At 35.9% G+C, this 15,184-nt stretch overlaps 1 protein-coding gene across 1 annotated transcript in view; it reads right to left on the reverse strand.

Moving 5' to 3' along the window:
- The window catches only part of TTC37 (tetratricopeptide repeat domain 37), a 98,510-nt gene that overhangs the window by 81,888 nt on the left and 1,438 nt on the right, over positions 1–15,184 (reverse strand). The window contains exons 2-7 of the mRNA XM_026454252.1: positions 9,868–10,022; positions 8,327–8,417; positions 4,133–4,276; positions 2,748–2,839; positions 2,241–2,316; positions 1,617–1,757 (exon numbers count right to left, since the gene is read on the reverse strand). Of these exons, the coding sequence (XP_026310037.1) occupies positions 1,617–1,757; positions 2,241–2,316; positions 2,748–2,839; positions 4,133–4,276; positions 8,327–8,417; positions 9,868–10,022 (699 nt within the window). The remainder of the gene's footprint in view (positions 1–1,616; positions 1,758–2,240; positions 2,317–2,747; positions 2,840–4,132; positions 4,277–8,326; positions 8,418–9,867; positions 10,023–15,184) is intronic.

Here is a 15,184-nt window from a genome sequence, read left to right on the forward strand (position 1 = left end):
ACAGGCCAATAATTCTGACTTTATCTAGAAGAGCCTCTATGAATTTAAAATTATACATTTACAAAATACCTACTCTAACATACAATCCTTTTTTTTTATTTTTGAGCATCCATTGAATCATCATTGAATGTCCTATTTCCAAGGTAATTCATGTACTAATATCCAGAATCTATAAGGAACTTAAACAAATTAGCAAGAAAAAAAAAAACAATCCCATCAAAAAGTTGGCTAAGGATATGAATAGAAAATTCTCAAAAGAAGAGATATAAATGGTTGACAAACATATGAAAAAATGCTCAACATCACTAATGATCAGGGAAATGTAAATCAAAACCACAATGCGATACCACCTTACTCCTGCAAGAATGGCCATAATCAAAAAAATAAAAAAATAGATGTTGGTGTGGATGAGGTAAAAGGAAACACTTCTACATTGCTGGTGGGAGTATAAACTAGTACAACCATTACGGAAAACAGTGTGGAGACTCCTTAAAGAACTGAAAGTAGGTTGGACTCGGTGGCTTATGCTTGTAATCCCAACATTTTGGGAGGCTGAAGTGGGCAGGTCACTTGAGGTCAGGAGTTCAAGATCAGCCTGGCCAACATGGTGAAACCCCACCTCTACTAAAAACACAAAAATTAGCCAGGCATCGTGGTGCATGCCTGTAATCCCAGCTACTTGTGAGGCTGAGGAGAACTGTTTGAACCTAGAAGGTAGAGGTTGCAGAGAGCCGAGATTGTACCACTGCACTCTAGCCTGGGTGACAGTGACACTCTGCCTCAAAAAAAAAAAAAAAAAAAAAAAGAGAACTAAAAGTAGAACTACTATTTGATCCAGCAATCCCTCTACTAGGTATCTACCTGGAGGAAAAGAAGTCACTATACAAAAAAGATACTTGCACATGCATGTTTATAGCAGTACAAGTCACAACTACAAAAATACAGAACTAGCCCAAATGCCCATCAATCAGTGAGTGGATAAAGAAATTGTGACATACACACACACACACACACAATGAAATACTACTCAGCTATAAAAAGGAATGAATTAATGGTATTCGCAGCAACCTGGATGGAACTGGAAAATATTATTCTAAGTGAAGTAACTCAAGAATGAAAAACCAAACATCATATGTTCTCACTCATAAGTGAACATATGATAAGAACATTGTATGTTCTCACTCTAAGTTATGAAGACACAAAGGCATAAGAATAATGCAATGGACTTTGGGAACTTGGGTGAGGGTGAGGAATAAAAGACTATAAATTGGGTTCATTGTACACTACTCGGGTGACAGGTGCACCAAAATCTCACAAATCACTACTAAAGAACTTACACATGACCAAATACCACCTGTGCCCCAAAAACCTATGAAAATTAAACATTAAAAAAAAAACTCCATAAAAAGAAATAAACTCAATAAAAAACAAGCAAAGATGTGAACACACACTTCACCAAAGAAAATACACAGGTGCACATAAACACATGAAAAGATGCTCAACATTACTAGGGAAATGGAAATTAAAATGACAATGATCAATTATGTTTCTGTTTTCTAAATTCAATTAAATGATCAATTTTCATGAACAAACTTGAGGAATAAATGAGTCAATACCAATTGTTGAGTTTCATTATTCTGGTCCTCCGTACTTTCAGCCAGGAACTGAGTCAATTTTCTCCATAGCTGATGAAGCTCTTGGTTGTCTGCACCTTCTTCCTGCCGTGTTTTTATCAACTTGTGCCATGTTCGAGCCACCTATTAAAGAAGGAGATTTTAAATTATTTTGTCCAAAATGTAAAAATGTCAATAAACATGTAAAATCTGCAAATAAAAACATTTTTATCTGTTAATATATAAAATTTGCAAAAGTATAGAACCCCAACTATTTTTATTTTATTTTATTATATTTTATTTTTTTGAGACGGAGTTTCATTCTTGTTGCCCAGGCTGGAGTGCAATGACACAATCTCGGCTTACCACAACCTCCACCTCCCGGGTTGAAGCGATTCTCCTGCCTCAGCCTCCTGAGTAGCTGGGATTACAGGCATGCGCCACCATGCCCAGCTAATTGTGTATCTTTAGTAGAGACAGGTTTTCTCCATGTTGGTCTGACTGGTCTCGAACTCCCGACCTCAGGTGATCTGCCCGCCTCAGCCTCCCAAAGTGCTGGGATTACAGGTGTGAGTCACTGCGCCCAGCCCATCTATTATTAAAAGAAGTCAGAAATCATTCACCAACCTCCAGGTGTTTCTTTTCTTGGTAATATAGATCCACAAGTTTCTTGCAGACATCACACCACTTCTGTTTGTCAACACTTAGAACAAAACAAAACACACACACACAAAAGGATTTTGAATCTGATTAACAAAAATAACCAAGGACTTAAAACATTATAATTTAAGTATTCCAATAATAATTTCCGGTACTATTTTAAATTAGAACATATCTTCTTTCATACTACAGTAAAATTTTCTAAAATGAGCTCCTCATAAAAAAGAAAAGGTTTAAGAAATATTATCTTCTATTATATTGACTGAAAATAATATCAAAGTTCCAAAATTAGTCAGTCCTCTTACTAGTAGTGTTTTGATTCTACTTCAATCACAAAAGATTCTGTGACAAATGTTTGAAAGAAAAAAGCCTCCCAATTCCCAGTAAATGTTGGAATACTTCTATATGAATTTTAATCAGTTTATTAAAATTCAAGCTTTGAAAGAAACTGGCCTTTCCTCATACATTTCTTACCTTTCATAAAGATCCAGGAGCTTTTGGTAAACACCGGGTAAGTCATCCTTAGCATTTATGTGATTATATTTCTCATACAAGTTTGCTAACCCCTAAAAGAAGAAGTATTCATGATTTTTCTTTTTCCTAAAACATTTGCTATTCTCACATTCATTTATTTTGCCAAATAATATGATAATCTATAAAGATTATTTATGAAAAAGGATTATTACAATTTACAAATGAAATGATCTGTCTGGGATTTGCCTCTAAATATAATAAATGGGGGTCGGAGGGCACAGGTAAAGTGGATATTGTTGAGTATGGGTGACAAATAAAGAGGAATGGAATAAAGAGGTATACCATTCCCTTTTCTTTTGAAAATTCATTTGAAGTGCTTCACAATAATAAACACTTTTAATGGCTATTTTACAATCTTCCCATCTAAGATTACTATATGACATTATTTTTTTTATTTGAGCATGTGTTTTAAAGTGTTTTATTGCAATAACATTGACATACAAAAATTGTTTATTTTTAAGGTGTACAACTTGATATTTTGATATATGTATTCATTGTGAAATGACAACCATAATCAAGCTAACTAGCATAACCATGCTACGTAATAGCATTACCATTGGTGGGGAGGGTGAGGGGAGGTGAGAAGATTTAATTTTAAGATCTATGTGACACTACTTTTATATGACATAATCAAACAAAAAAAAAATCAAGTAGCCTGTGAAAATTGTCATTTTTGCTTTAAAGAAGGATCAGATATCCTAAACCACTCAGTCCATTATAAAAGTATCAATTTCTGTAAGTGTGTTACCAGATATCCTCAAGTTCTTATTCACATGAACCTAAGACAAACAGGTTCATACCCTCCAGGGCCTACAACATTGTATTCATCAGTTTCAAAGGTGTGATTGAGATACCCAAGAAAGTTATTAAATGTGAAAAAGTTGGAGAATCTAAGTAAAAACATTAAGGCCACTAAGTAAGAAAAAAGAATTTAACTTGCACTCAAAGATAGAAACATTAAACATTTTTATATTATTTTATTTTTTGGAAACATTAAAAACATTTCTTTTTCCTCAGGTAAGCATAAAGAATGATATGGATAAGTCTTTTATATGCACATATAACTAAGGTAGAGATTTATATTTGAGTGCTCACATTTGAAATAATCTATTAGGTAGGATGTTAAATAGTGTTAACATCCTTCGCACCACTTTTTTTCTAAACTAACTTTCAGGTTTAGAAAACCAATAAATTTAAATTTTTTCTTACATGGGGCAAATGTAGGTTTAAATGCTTAGTTTAGTGTTGAAACCTGTATTTTGAAAAATGTAAAAAGAAAAAAAATCCATTCCTATAATACAGAAAAAAAATTTTTTTCTACATACCTGCCAAGCTAGTAATTGGTCTGGCTCTAATTCAGCAGCTTTTTTATAGGCACTCTGGGCCTGATCAGGTTGTTCTAGTTCAGCTGCAGCAACACCAATAAAAACCCAGGCATTATAGTTATTTTTCTCTTGTTTTAACACTGTCTGATTTAAAAAAAAATAAAAGAGCTAGTCAGTAAATTTTGGAAGCAAATGAACTAACAATAACAGAAAGTCTACTTATGAGTTAGGAAATCTGTATCTACCACTAACAGGGTAAACTTCAGAATGTCATTTAACCTATCTGGTTTCAGTTTTCTCAGGGGAAGGAGTTGGACTGTATGAGTGACCATAATGGCTTTGAAATAACAGGTGGTTTTTTTAAAGCTGCCCAAGTGATACTGACACCTCCACCAAATGCCTCCCCATGCTCTTTGAGAATACTGGGTATAAAAAGAACAGTAACTACTCAGTCATTCTGCCTGTCTCCATACTGCTACTGGTCAAACTCACAAAATTGTTCTCCATCTCATTTCACTTAATCCAACTCTCATGTTTTCCTTCACCATGATAGTTTCCCCATATTAGACACATGGATTTTTCTCGAGATTATAGACTAGGAAAGTAGATTCACCCCAATGTGACTATACCAAATATGTTCAAAATAAATAGTGGCAATGAATGTTTAAACAACACATGCCACCTGGAATAAAAATTATATGTAGAGATAATTGCTTTCAGAAATAACTACTTAAATAACTACTTGCTAAGGTGAAATAAAACAGCTTGAAGCAGTTAGCAAGTATATTCTAGGGAAAGAAAAACAAAACCAATAGCTAAAATGAAATTAACTTCTTAAGGTTTTACATTATTCTAGAGAAAATAAGAATATTTCCATGAGTTAAGCCAGTCATATTATTTGACTTGAGTGCATCCACATAACACTTCTAATAATGTGTCCCTAATATGCAGTACAAGCTCCATTCTATCTGTGAACACACTGATTACACAAATTGGGTCATTCTTGTCACCTGACTAAGTCAGAGTAAAGGGAACACCGGGTAAAAAGGCACCCAGGCCTCATAGCACCTGCTCCAAGATTTAAATTTTCCAAAAGCACAGCTGCTGAGAGGGCCTGCTGTAACCCTAAGATTAGTTTTCCCCAGTAGCTGCCATGACTCTAAGTCTAGTTTTACCTACCATCGTCACTCACCAATCAGAGCCTGCCAGCTCCCAAAAGCTTCTCTAGTACCAGTGAGCTTTCTTTCAAAATTATACACAAATTTTTCTTTCCAATAAAATGGCCAACCTTCTCTTTGTTCTTCAGACATACAAAAGACCACTTAGCCTGTGTGCGTATGCCCGAAACTGCAATTCTTGCTTCCCAAAATAAAATTCAATTTAAATATTCGTGTCTCTATTTATTTTGACTTTAACATAATAATGCTGCCTCCTAACAAACCACAACAATGATGCAACTACCAAAGTTAAGCTCTAAACACTGGCGCCTTATTAATGCTTATGTTCCCAACACCAGCTACAATGGCTGGCACTTAACTGCTGAACAAAATGCAATAGTCAACCAGCAGTTAGTTAAGCACCGACTATCTGCCTCATGACCAGATTTTTTTCAGATTCTGAAATGGATGTTTAAGAAAATAATTATTGGCCGGGCACAGTGGCTCACACCTGTAATCCCAGCACTTCGGGAGGCCGAGGTGGGCGGATCACCAGGTAAGGAGATGGAAACCATCCTGGCTAACACGGTGAAACTCCGTCTCCACTAAAAATATAAAAAATTTGCCAGGTGTGGTGGTGGGCGCCTGTAGTCCCAGCTACTCGGGAGGCTGAGGGGTGAACCCAGGAGGCGGAGCTTGCAGTGAGCCAGCCGAGATCGCGCCACTGCACTCCAGCCTCGGCCACGGAGTGAGACTCCGTCTCAAAAAAAAATTATCAACAATGTGGTGAAAGCAGGTATGAGATTCTGAAAGAACACAGAGAAAAAAGTACGGAACTCTGCACAAACTGGAGAAGGCTTCACTGAAGAGACACTCATATCATATGATAAAGCACCACAGGCAGATAAGGTGACCATCAGACAAACCCACAGCAAATGCAACATTCCTTTACTCAAAAATGCATTCAGTCTCAACCAATATTCTGGGTTACTACACATTAGTAATCAGGCATTTAGAACTGATCAGCTATCCATCTGCATTTTCTAATTGGGTCTCTCTAGTATAAATTATTAACTATTTGGTGTAATTCGTATCTGAATTTTGCAGAAGCCTACAGAAAGAAGACAACTATGGTGGTGCTGTATATAATAACTGAAACGTGCATCAGTTAGATAAACCTAGTGCTGAAGGAAACAGTCCTTCTTCCCTTCTTGTACTCCATCCACAACCTATCCCCACTTGGAACATACCGCCTACCTTCTTCTAAATCAAGATGAACACCATCATGGCCTTGCATCCCTGCTGGGCTCCATCAGTCACCACCAGAAACCTAAACCTCACAAGGGTATCCTTTATCTGTTTACTCCTTAGACTCATCTTCATATTGCCATGTATACCCCCCAGTCTTGCCCAATTCCCTCCCTGCCACTCTCCTAAATTCTTCATTGTGCCCTCTGAAACTCCCAATCTGGATCAGCCAAGTTCCCTCCATATTTTTAACCTTTCTTTTAACCACACCAAGTTCTGCCTCAATGAAAACATGGCTAATTCCCCTATAGATCCTACAGATAGCAGTTGATTTCTTTTACAGCTCACATGCCACAGGCCTAGGAGATGAGAAGCAGCTTCTCCTTGCTCACACTGTCACCTACAGTCCTCTTCTGCTCCTTCCTCCTTCAGCAACCCCACTGCCTTTGAAGCTCAGGCCATCCAACTATACTACTAAAAACAGCCTTCTTGTTGCTACAGTCTACCAACTTCCTAACTCCCCTTTCCTTCAGTGAAAATTCTGTATCCTTCTTTTCCACCTCAGTGCCTGTATTCATTCTAACCTTCATGTTGATGTCCCATTGAACACTCTGGCCTCTCAGTTACATGACCTCCACGCTACTCACCCATCCAAAATCTGAATTTCCAGCACGGTACTCATCTGCTACTCTCCTGCCGTCCCAGTTCAATTACTGTAGTGGACCCATGGTAACAAATCTTTAACCTTTGATTTCTCTAATTTTTTCTATCCTAACCCCTTTTTCCATTGCCTATCAGCCCACTTCTCATTTCTCATTCCTCCTTACCCAGCTTAGACTCCAGGACTCACCACTGTCATCAATCCCTTGTCATCACAATCTCAACTCCTTTGCATGTCTTTCCTCTCATCTTTCTCTCCATCCACACTTGAACCCCATCATGCCCATCTCCAAACCTGGGAAGCTGAATATGAAGAGAGAAAACTACAGCAGAGTTCATTAATTTCACTTTAATAGCTTGAGACTTCAAATGGGCAATCACTAGGGCCTGCTAATCTTTCCAGTCCTTACTAGCACGTTTGTTTTCCCACCACGAAAAAAAAAAGAAAGAAGCTATTTCATACCTTCTTTTATCTCAAACCTCCTAACCAAGTCTTCTCCCAGTCTCATCTTATACTTCGCCAAGAAAACAGAAGCCATTCAAGAAGAAAGCTTTTCCCATCACCAAATCTACAAGCCCAACACTGTATGATGGGCACCTATCTTCTCTCCTGCTAAGATGGAAGAAGGATTAAAGGGCTCCCTCAAGCTCTGGATCCCAGTGTGTCTCTCACCTACTGATGACGTTACTCCTACCACTACCCTCTGTCTCTCCCCTGAGTCCAATTTCTCCCTCTGAATGGAAACATTTCCATCAACATAAAAATAAGCTTTATAATCTTGATTCTCTCATCCACAAACCAAATAGAAAAAGAACACTAACATGCCATTAAAAAATGAAAACTTTAAGATACAGTAGCATTCCATGATATAACCATCAAAAGACATTTATGGGATATTCAGGTTTTCAGAACTTGGTTTTGGTAAGTTACCAATACAGAGAAAATTAAGTTTGGCAGAGGTAGTTTATCCTGCTAATTGGAAGCTAAATGTCTAACCATTCTAATGGTTTTACTAAATGGCCTTACCCCTTTTGTTGTTTGGACAGTAAATAATTCACATATTACAAATCAACAATGTTTATAAATGGGTAACATACTTTTATTGTGGAAGAAAAAAATACTGGTTACCTTACAGTGTTTCAAAGCTTCTTTGTATTCTTTGTTTCTGATTGCATCTCTAGCACTTTTTAGAGCAGTCTTCACCTCCTTGCTGGACATTCTGTCAAGGCAGAAAGCCTGAGTGAATCTACAGTAATACCTACCCACTCATAAAGGTTCCAACAAACTTAGTCATCTGGAAAGGGAACCTGGAAAGAGAAAAAACTCCTTCTATCTGGAACAGTCTTCCCTCTAGCATATACACAGTTTATTCCTTAACCTCTTCAGATTTGTACTCAAATGTCATTTCCTCAATGAAACTTTCCCTCTACATGCTATTTAACATTTTTATCTTGCCATCCCCCTACTCTCAACAACCCAGTATTTTCTGAACCCCTTTCATTGCTTTATTTTTCTTGAAAGCATTTATCACATTTAATATACTATATATTCTACTTATTTATCCTATTTATTTTCTGGGTCCCAACCCCCACAAGAATGTAAGTTCTATGCAGGCAAGAATTTTTTTTTTCACTGCCACATCCATAGGACCTAGTATCTTACAAATTATAGATGATCAATTAATAAGTGTTGAAATTGAGTCATATTTTATTTACATTCATTCTCCATATATTTTGGCTAAAATATAAATGATCTTGTTGATCAGAACTCAAAATACATACCAATCTCAATCCAACTCTCCCACTCTATACAAAGCAAGATCCAGTAGAATAAGCCCAAGTCACAGATAAAACACCAACACAAATAATTTCAGTTGACTGTGATACGAAAGTTTAAGAAAGCATTGTTTTAATGCTAGTTTCTGTGAAACATAAATCAGGATATTAACTTTCTTCACAATAAGGATTACTGTAGGATTATTACCCATACTTTCTCTAAAGAAAAACAATGTTTAAACTTGAATGGAAGCAATGGATAATGCAAAAGGGTTGTACACTAATTTCAGTCATAAGAAGATATTTTAATTGGTAGATAATTTCTTCATTTAATCTTAAGATATATTAATTTTAAATAAATTAGCATATTTTAAGATTTCACAACTTATTCTGGCTTACCTGTAAACAAGTCTAATTCAATCATAATTCAATGTTGAAAAAAGAAACATTAGTATTTTCTGTCAGTTCTCTAATCTCATAGAAAGTAAAACAAAGCTGGGGTAAATATTAAGTATTTATAGGTTTCAGATGCTTAAGGGAGTAAAATGTACCAAAAAGACGAATCACTGACATGGTAAACCGACAGTCCTTTATATCCAAAGAAGAAGCTAACACAGAAGTATGAGACCAAAGAAGCTTGAGAAGTTAGATATACATTTTTTAATCTTTTTGACTTAAAAAATGTTAGGATTCAAAATAATAGAAAAATTAAGATACCATAAAATCAATTTATCTACAGCTAGAACCAGATTCCCTAAATAGGCAGATAAAGTAACTTTTTTGCTGAGTTACAATATATAATTTATTAATATTATATTATATTGTATTATATTATATAATACAATATAATTTAAAGCACCATATTTCATATGTTCTTGATTTAGAAACTACTACCTTATCTGAAATTTTCTTGGTATATATTTATAGGTGAAACCTTCAGAACTTTTTTTTGTAGTTTGCAAATCTTGATTGGAGTAGGTAACAAATTTCAATGCTGATTTCACAATTTTCTCAAACCAGTTTCCTCTGGTTAAAAAAAACCCTGCAGACTAAAAAGAAGAAAATAACATCAAGGATGATGACAACTGATCTAGACCAATAAAAAGAGACAAAAAGAGATACTGAAGTAAAAAAATCAACAGATGTCCAAGTTGAAAAGGAACAAAAACAGTCTCAAATTAAAAACAAACAGAAAACCACAACCATCACATAAGGAGGAAGTTAACCATCTCTTCTATCACCCAACATTCAAGAGGGCACATATGCAAACAAGGTAGAACCAACCACTACTAAACTACATGCAGCCCCCAAGCTATTTGCTATGCATGATATAAAAAATATATAAAGATATAATCTAAATCAAGAGAAAGACTTAAGACATATAAGTCATTCAGTAATCAAATGCTATAAACAAAGGGTAATGAGTGGAATTGCTATAGGAATTTAGAGGAGGAAAGGTGTGTGGCCTGATATTATTAACAGCTACTATTAATAGAAGAAGACAAGACTTAAGAATGGTGGGAAGAAGGAAAATTGCTCTACTCAGAGGCAAATGCATTAGCAAAGTGAGAGAAGTGGGAATGAGATGTGGCAAGTATAGGAAACAGTGAGAAAGCCATGCTGAATGGATCAGAAGGGACTTATTAAAGAAGAGAAGAAAATTAGGTTGGATAGGTCAAACAGAGCCTCAGATTACAGATCCTGAAAGTCAAAAAGACAAGTATGAACTAAAATACAGCAGCAAATAGGAAGCCATTAGGAATTTTTAAGTAGGTTGTTTTTAAAGACCACTATATAGAAACAAATACCATTTTTCTCTTGGTAATCAATTCTAATATTAAATATCCTTCAGTATCTGTGTGTCTCCATATGTAATTACAATTCTTCATGCTACAATGGAATCCTCTATTCTTCTCTTCCAATTCCTTCTTCATTTGATGCAACATTTAACATAATACGCTAGCACTGAGGTCCTCTCTCACTCATGCATACACACATATATGTATGTATGTAAGTTTCAGAAGGTTAATTTCTAAAAAGACAAAATAATCTGCCCCTTTTCAACCCTAAAAGCTACTTCCTTCTTTTTTTTGGGGGGGGGGGGGGGGTGGTGGGGTGGAAGGGAAAGGTCCATTCACCAATTTTCTAAACAAACCCTTATTGAGATCCAACCATCTACTAGGTACCACTTAAACCCATTTTCCTTCCAAGGGTAAAAACCTACTACCCAAAATGATTCCATGTAACCCCATACTCCTCTATTTTGGATATTTCCCTTGATTGTAAGGATTTCTAACACTTCAAAGAAACACCTAGCTCTCTTGCAAGAGAGGGAGATGTCTTTAATATTCTTCCACAACACAACTCCCTATTAATTCTTCCCTCTTACACCTCTCCTCCCACTTTTCTTCTTAATCTCAGCTGACTTTTTTTAAACAAGAGTATTCATTTTGTACGTTTTCACTCAATTTTTTCTATTACCAACCCAAAATATATATATTTTTTTGAGACGGGAGTCTCGCTCTGTCCCCCAGGCTGGAGTGCAGTGGCGCAATCTGGCTCACTGCAAGCTCCGCCTCCCGGGTTTACGCCATTCTCCTGCCTCAGCCTCCAGAGTAGCTGGGACTACAGGCACCGGCCACCGCGCCCGGCTAATTTTTTGTATTTTTAGTAGAGACGGGGTTTTACCGTGGTCTCGATCTCCTGACCTTGTGATCTGCTCGCCTCGGCCTCACAAAGTGCTGGGATTACAGGCGTGAGCCACTGCGCCAGGCCAACCCAAAATATTTTTATCCAACATAAATCAAGCATAAAAAGTGGCAACAATGGCACTTAAAAAGAGTTAGAAAGTGACAGTCATGCCATAAAGGCAATGATATTCCTCAAGGACAACATATATAGGTAAGTGAACTGATATGTCCTACTGTCCCCAGTTGAGGCTATGAAACCTTAAATAATATTCCAATATGCTCATATAAAGATTCTACAAAGCTAAAACAACAATAACAATAAATAGTAATGATAATGATAATGGAAGCTAATTACAGAAAGGAAAAAAATGATACCTTTAAATCTAATAACAGAAGGTATTTTGTGATGATCCATAGTCTGACATTAAAAAAAAACAAAAACAAAAAAACTATGCCATTAAATCTTTCTTCTGAAAGGAATGAGTAAAAACAATCATTAAGTAAAAATAGATTCCAATTTATTATTTAGCATTCTAGACACTTACCTTTTACCTATTATTACTACCTCTATATTCTTCCCAAATTGAATTTCAGATTGTTCCTTACCCATTTTCCATCTAAATTAAATAAAAACAAGTATGAGATAGTCATATAAAAAGGATGACACTCACAACCCAAAACCTTCTCAACTTTTTAAAGCATCAGATTCAATTTTCATAATTCATAATTTAAAACATGAGAAATAATTATGTACGAGTTTTAGTATCTGTATTCTTTCCCAGAGAGACACTAATCTTAACCTCCAAATTTCTAAATTGGTCTAAACTATATTCCTAGGGTCTCAGATGGTAAAAGGAAACTTCTATAAGAGATCAGAAGGATTCTGAAAAATCATTTCAGAAACCCAAAATACACTGATGTCAATATGAATCAAGGACATCTACAGACAACTAAGGGTACTTACTTATACCCAATTTGCAACCCAATTATATTAGAATAGAACTTTGTTCTAAGGAACATAAGGAGTATAATATAATACAGTTATATTAGTTTGTAATCTAATGAAAACAGAAAAATTTTTAATGTTAGTAATGCATTTAAATACTCATTAAAAATAGTAACACAACTAACTACACATCTACAAATTCTAAGAATATTTTGATAGCATCCCTGAAGTGGCTTCTGTCAAACGAAAAATAATCTAGAATGGTCCCTGGAGAGAATGGAGGTGGTTTTGAAAAGTTGAATAAAGTGAAAAAAACATGCTACTTCAGAACTAGGAGGTAAACAAAGTTTAGGTGAGGCAGGTAGGGATGAACAAGGAATGAAAAGTTTCCCTAACCAAAACACTCATTAGTGATCTACCTAAATAGAAGTATAAGTTCAACAGTAGAAAGTCTTACTGGTAAGAAAAGAAAGTATGGTAATCCAAACAATGTTTAGAAAAGTAAGATAATAGTTAAAAAAGAAAAAAAAGTACCAACTTGACTATTTCACTGGCTTCTTTAGCCCTGGTAACACTTGGCTGGCCTCCTCATCCAATCTAGTTTTAATTTATCACTCAGTCACTTCAACTCTGTTCTTACAAAATACCCTAGATCCTGTCAGCCCCGTTACTCTGTCATATCCACCCACCAAGGCTTACCCTAGTTGAGAGTGAGCTTAGGAGATCAAATGGATCTAGGATCAAAGCCATTAGGCCTTGGGTACCTGACTTCATTATTCAAAGCCCATCTCCTCACTGGTAAAGTAAGAATTGCATCACTTACCTGACATAAACATAGATGGAGTACTTGGACATAATCTATACTAATAATGTCCTATCTACTGTTATTCTCTCAATCAACTTCACTACTTGCCATTCCTAAAACAACTAGTGTGATAACTCAGTTACAAATTTTCTCTACACATGCAAAATCCCCAACCCTCTCTGCAACCTCCTTCTTCCTTGCTCTCTCAAGAAGTAAACTTCTTACCTATACAAATGGCCCCTGACTTACAAATGGCTGAACTTACAATTTTTTTACTTTAGGATGTGCTTATCAGGATATTAAATGCATTTTGACTTACAATATTTTCAAGTTAAAATGGGTTTATCGTGGTGTAACCCCATCATAAGAAGCATCTGTATTCCTCAAAAGACAGCTATCATCAAACGTGAGTATCCTCTTCAAATTAGTTACTACACTACATGAATACTAGAGTACAGCCTACAATAGGGATCACTCCTTCTCCAAACCACTTGTTAACTGAGCTACTCAATGGCAACTTAACAAATATTATTTTTATTATCTTTTATAGACATAACCTGTCTCCCAATTCAATAAATTCTTAGATGTAGGTCTTATATTTTCAAAGCTTTTTAGATACCCAACACTTACTGAATAATACATATTCAATAAAGAGCTAATGATCTTCCAGCTTCCAAAGCTTACCAGTGTTAACAAAAAACTGAGTGACTGAGGGAAGTGTCTCAATCAGTAGAGGTTTATCGAGTCATACTTTGAGGACACACCTGGGGAAAAACAAGCCACAGAAGCATCTGTGACTCGCACTTTCCAAAGAGGGCTTTGGCAACTCAGTATTCTAGGGGAGAGCATGCAGGAGTGAAAAATGGTGGAAGGGAAGTAGGAAGTGAGGCAAATGGTTACATTTTCCTGAGTACCTTTTCTCATAGCATAGTTACTGATTAGCAAAAATGTTTTATGTTCACAAAAGAGTAATCAAAACAATGAGGGAACCTGAAATTATGAGAACTAGCTGAAGAAACTGGGGACTAGGAAAAAAATAAATGATGGAGAGGGAGTGGGGGGAAGGACTGTTGAAAGGGAGAGATTATCCATGTAAAAGTGAAGAAAAATGAACTAATGAATGGTTAAAAATAGAGGAAGATTAACTTCAACTTAAAATAGGAACTTTTAATGAGACCTATTTAAATGTGGAATGAGGTGTTCAGTGGAAGTGTTTCCCATCGCTGGAGATGAAAAAGCACAGGCTGAACAATCCACTCAGCAGGAATGATTTAGGATAAACTGAATGTCGGATGGGAAGTAGGACTAGAAGCCTCTTAGATTCTTCCAGTACAATGTCTCTAAGGCTCTAAAATATCTGTCTTGCTCCAAATCAGTGCAGCACCTGCTCCTATTGACACTGCCAAGGGGAGAAAGAAGAAAAAGATGTATTCTTGTAATTCTGTCATCAGAGTACATATCCTGTGGAAACAAGGCTGTAGAGAGTAAGTACAGTTTATGGAATCAGACACAAAGTTAAATGTAACTTTTATGAATTCAAATGTCAGTCACTATTGTCACCATGGTAGAAAATACATCCTACATTCCAAATTAACTCAAAATAAATTTGTTTTTATGAGGGAGTCCACTTGTATTACCTTCCACGCTGTATTATTATTTCATGTATGCTAGGTTTTGCTTCCCTGAAGTCTAACCTCATGTAAACCGAGACTATTGTTTAGGTTCGTTTTTTTTTTTTTTTTTTTTTTTTTTTTTTTTTTTTTTTTTTTT

The sequence above is a fragment of the Piliocolobus tephrosceles genome, chromosome 4, assembly GCF_002776525.5.
Source record: "Piliocolobus tephrosceles isolate RC106 chromosome 4, ASM277652v3, whole genome shotgun sequence".
NCBI lineage: Eukaryota > Metazoa > Chordata > Mammalia > Primates > Cercopithecidae > Piliocolobus > Piliocolobus tephrosceles.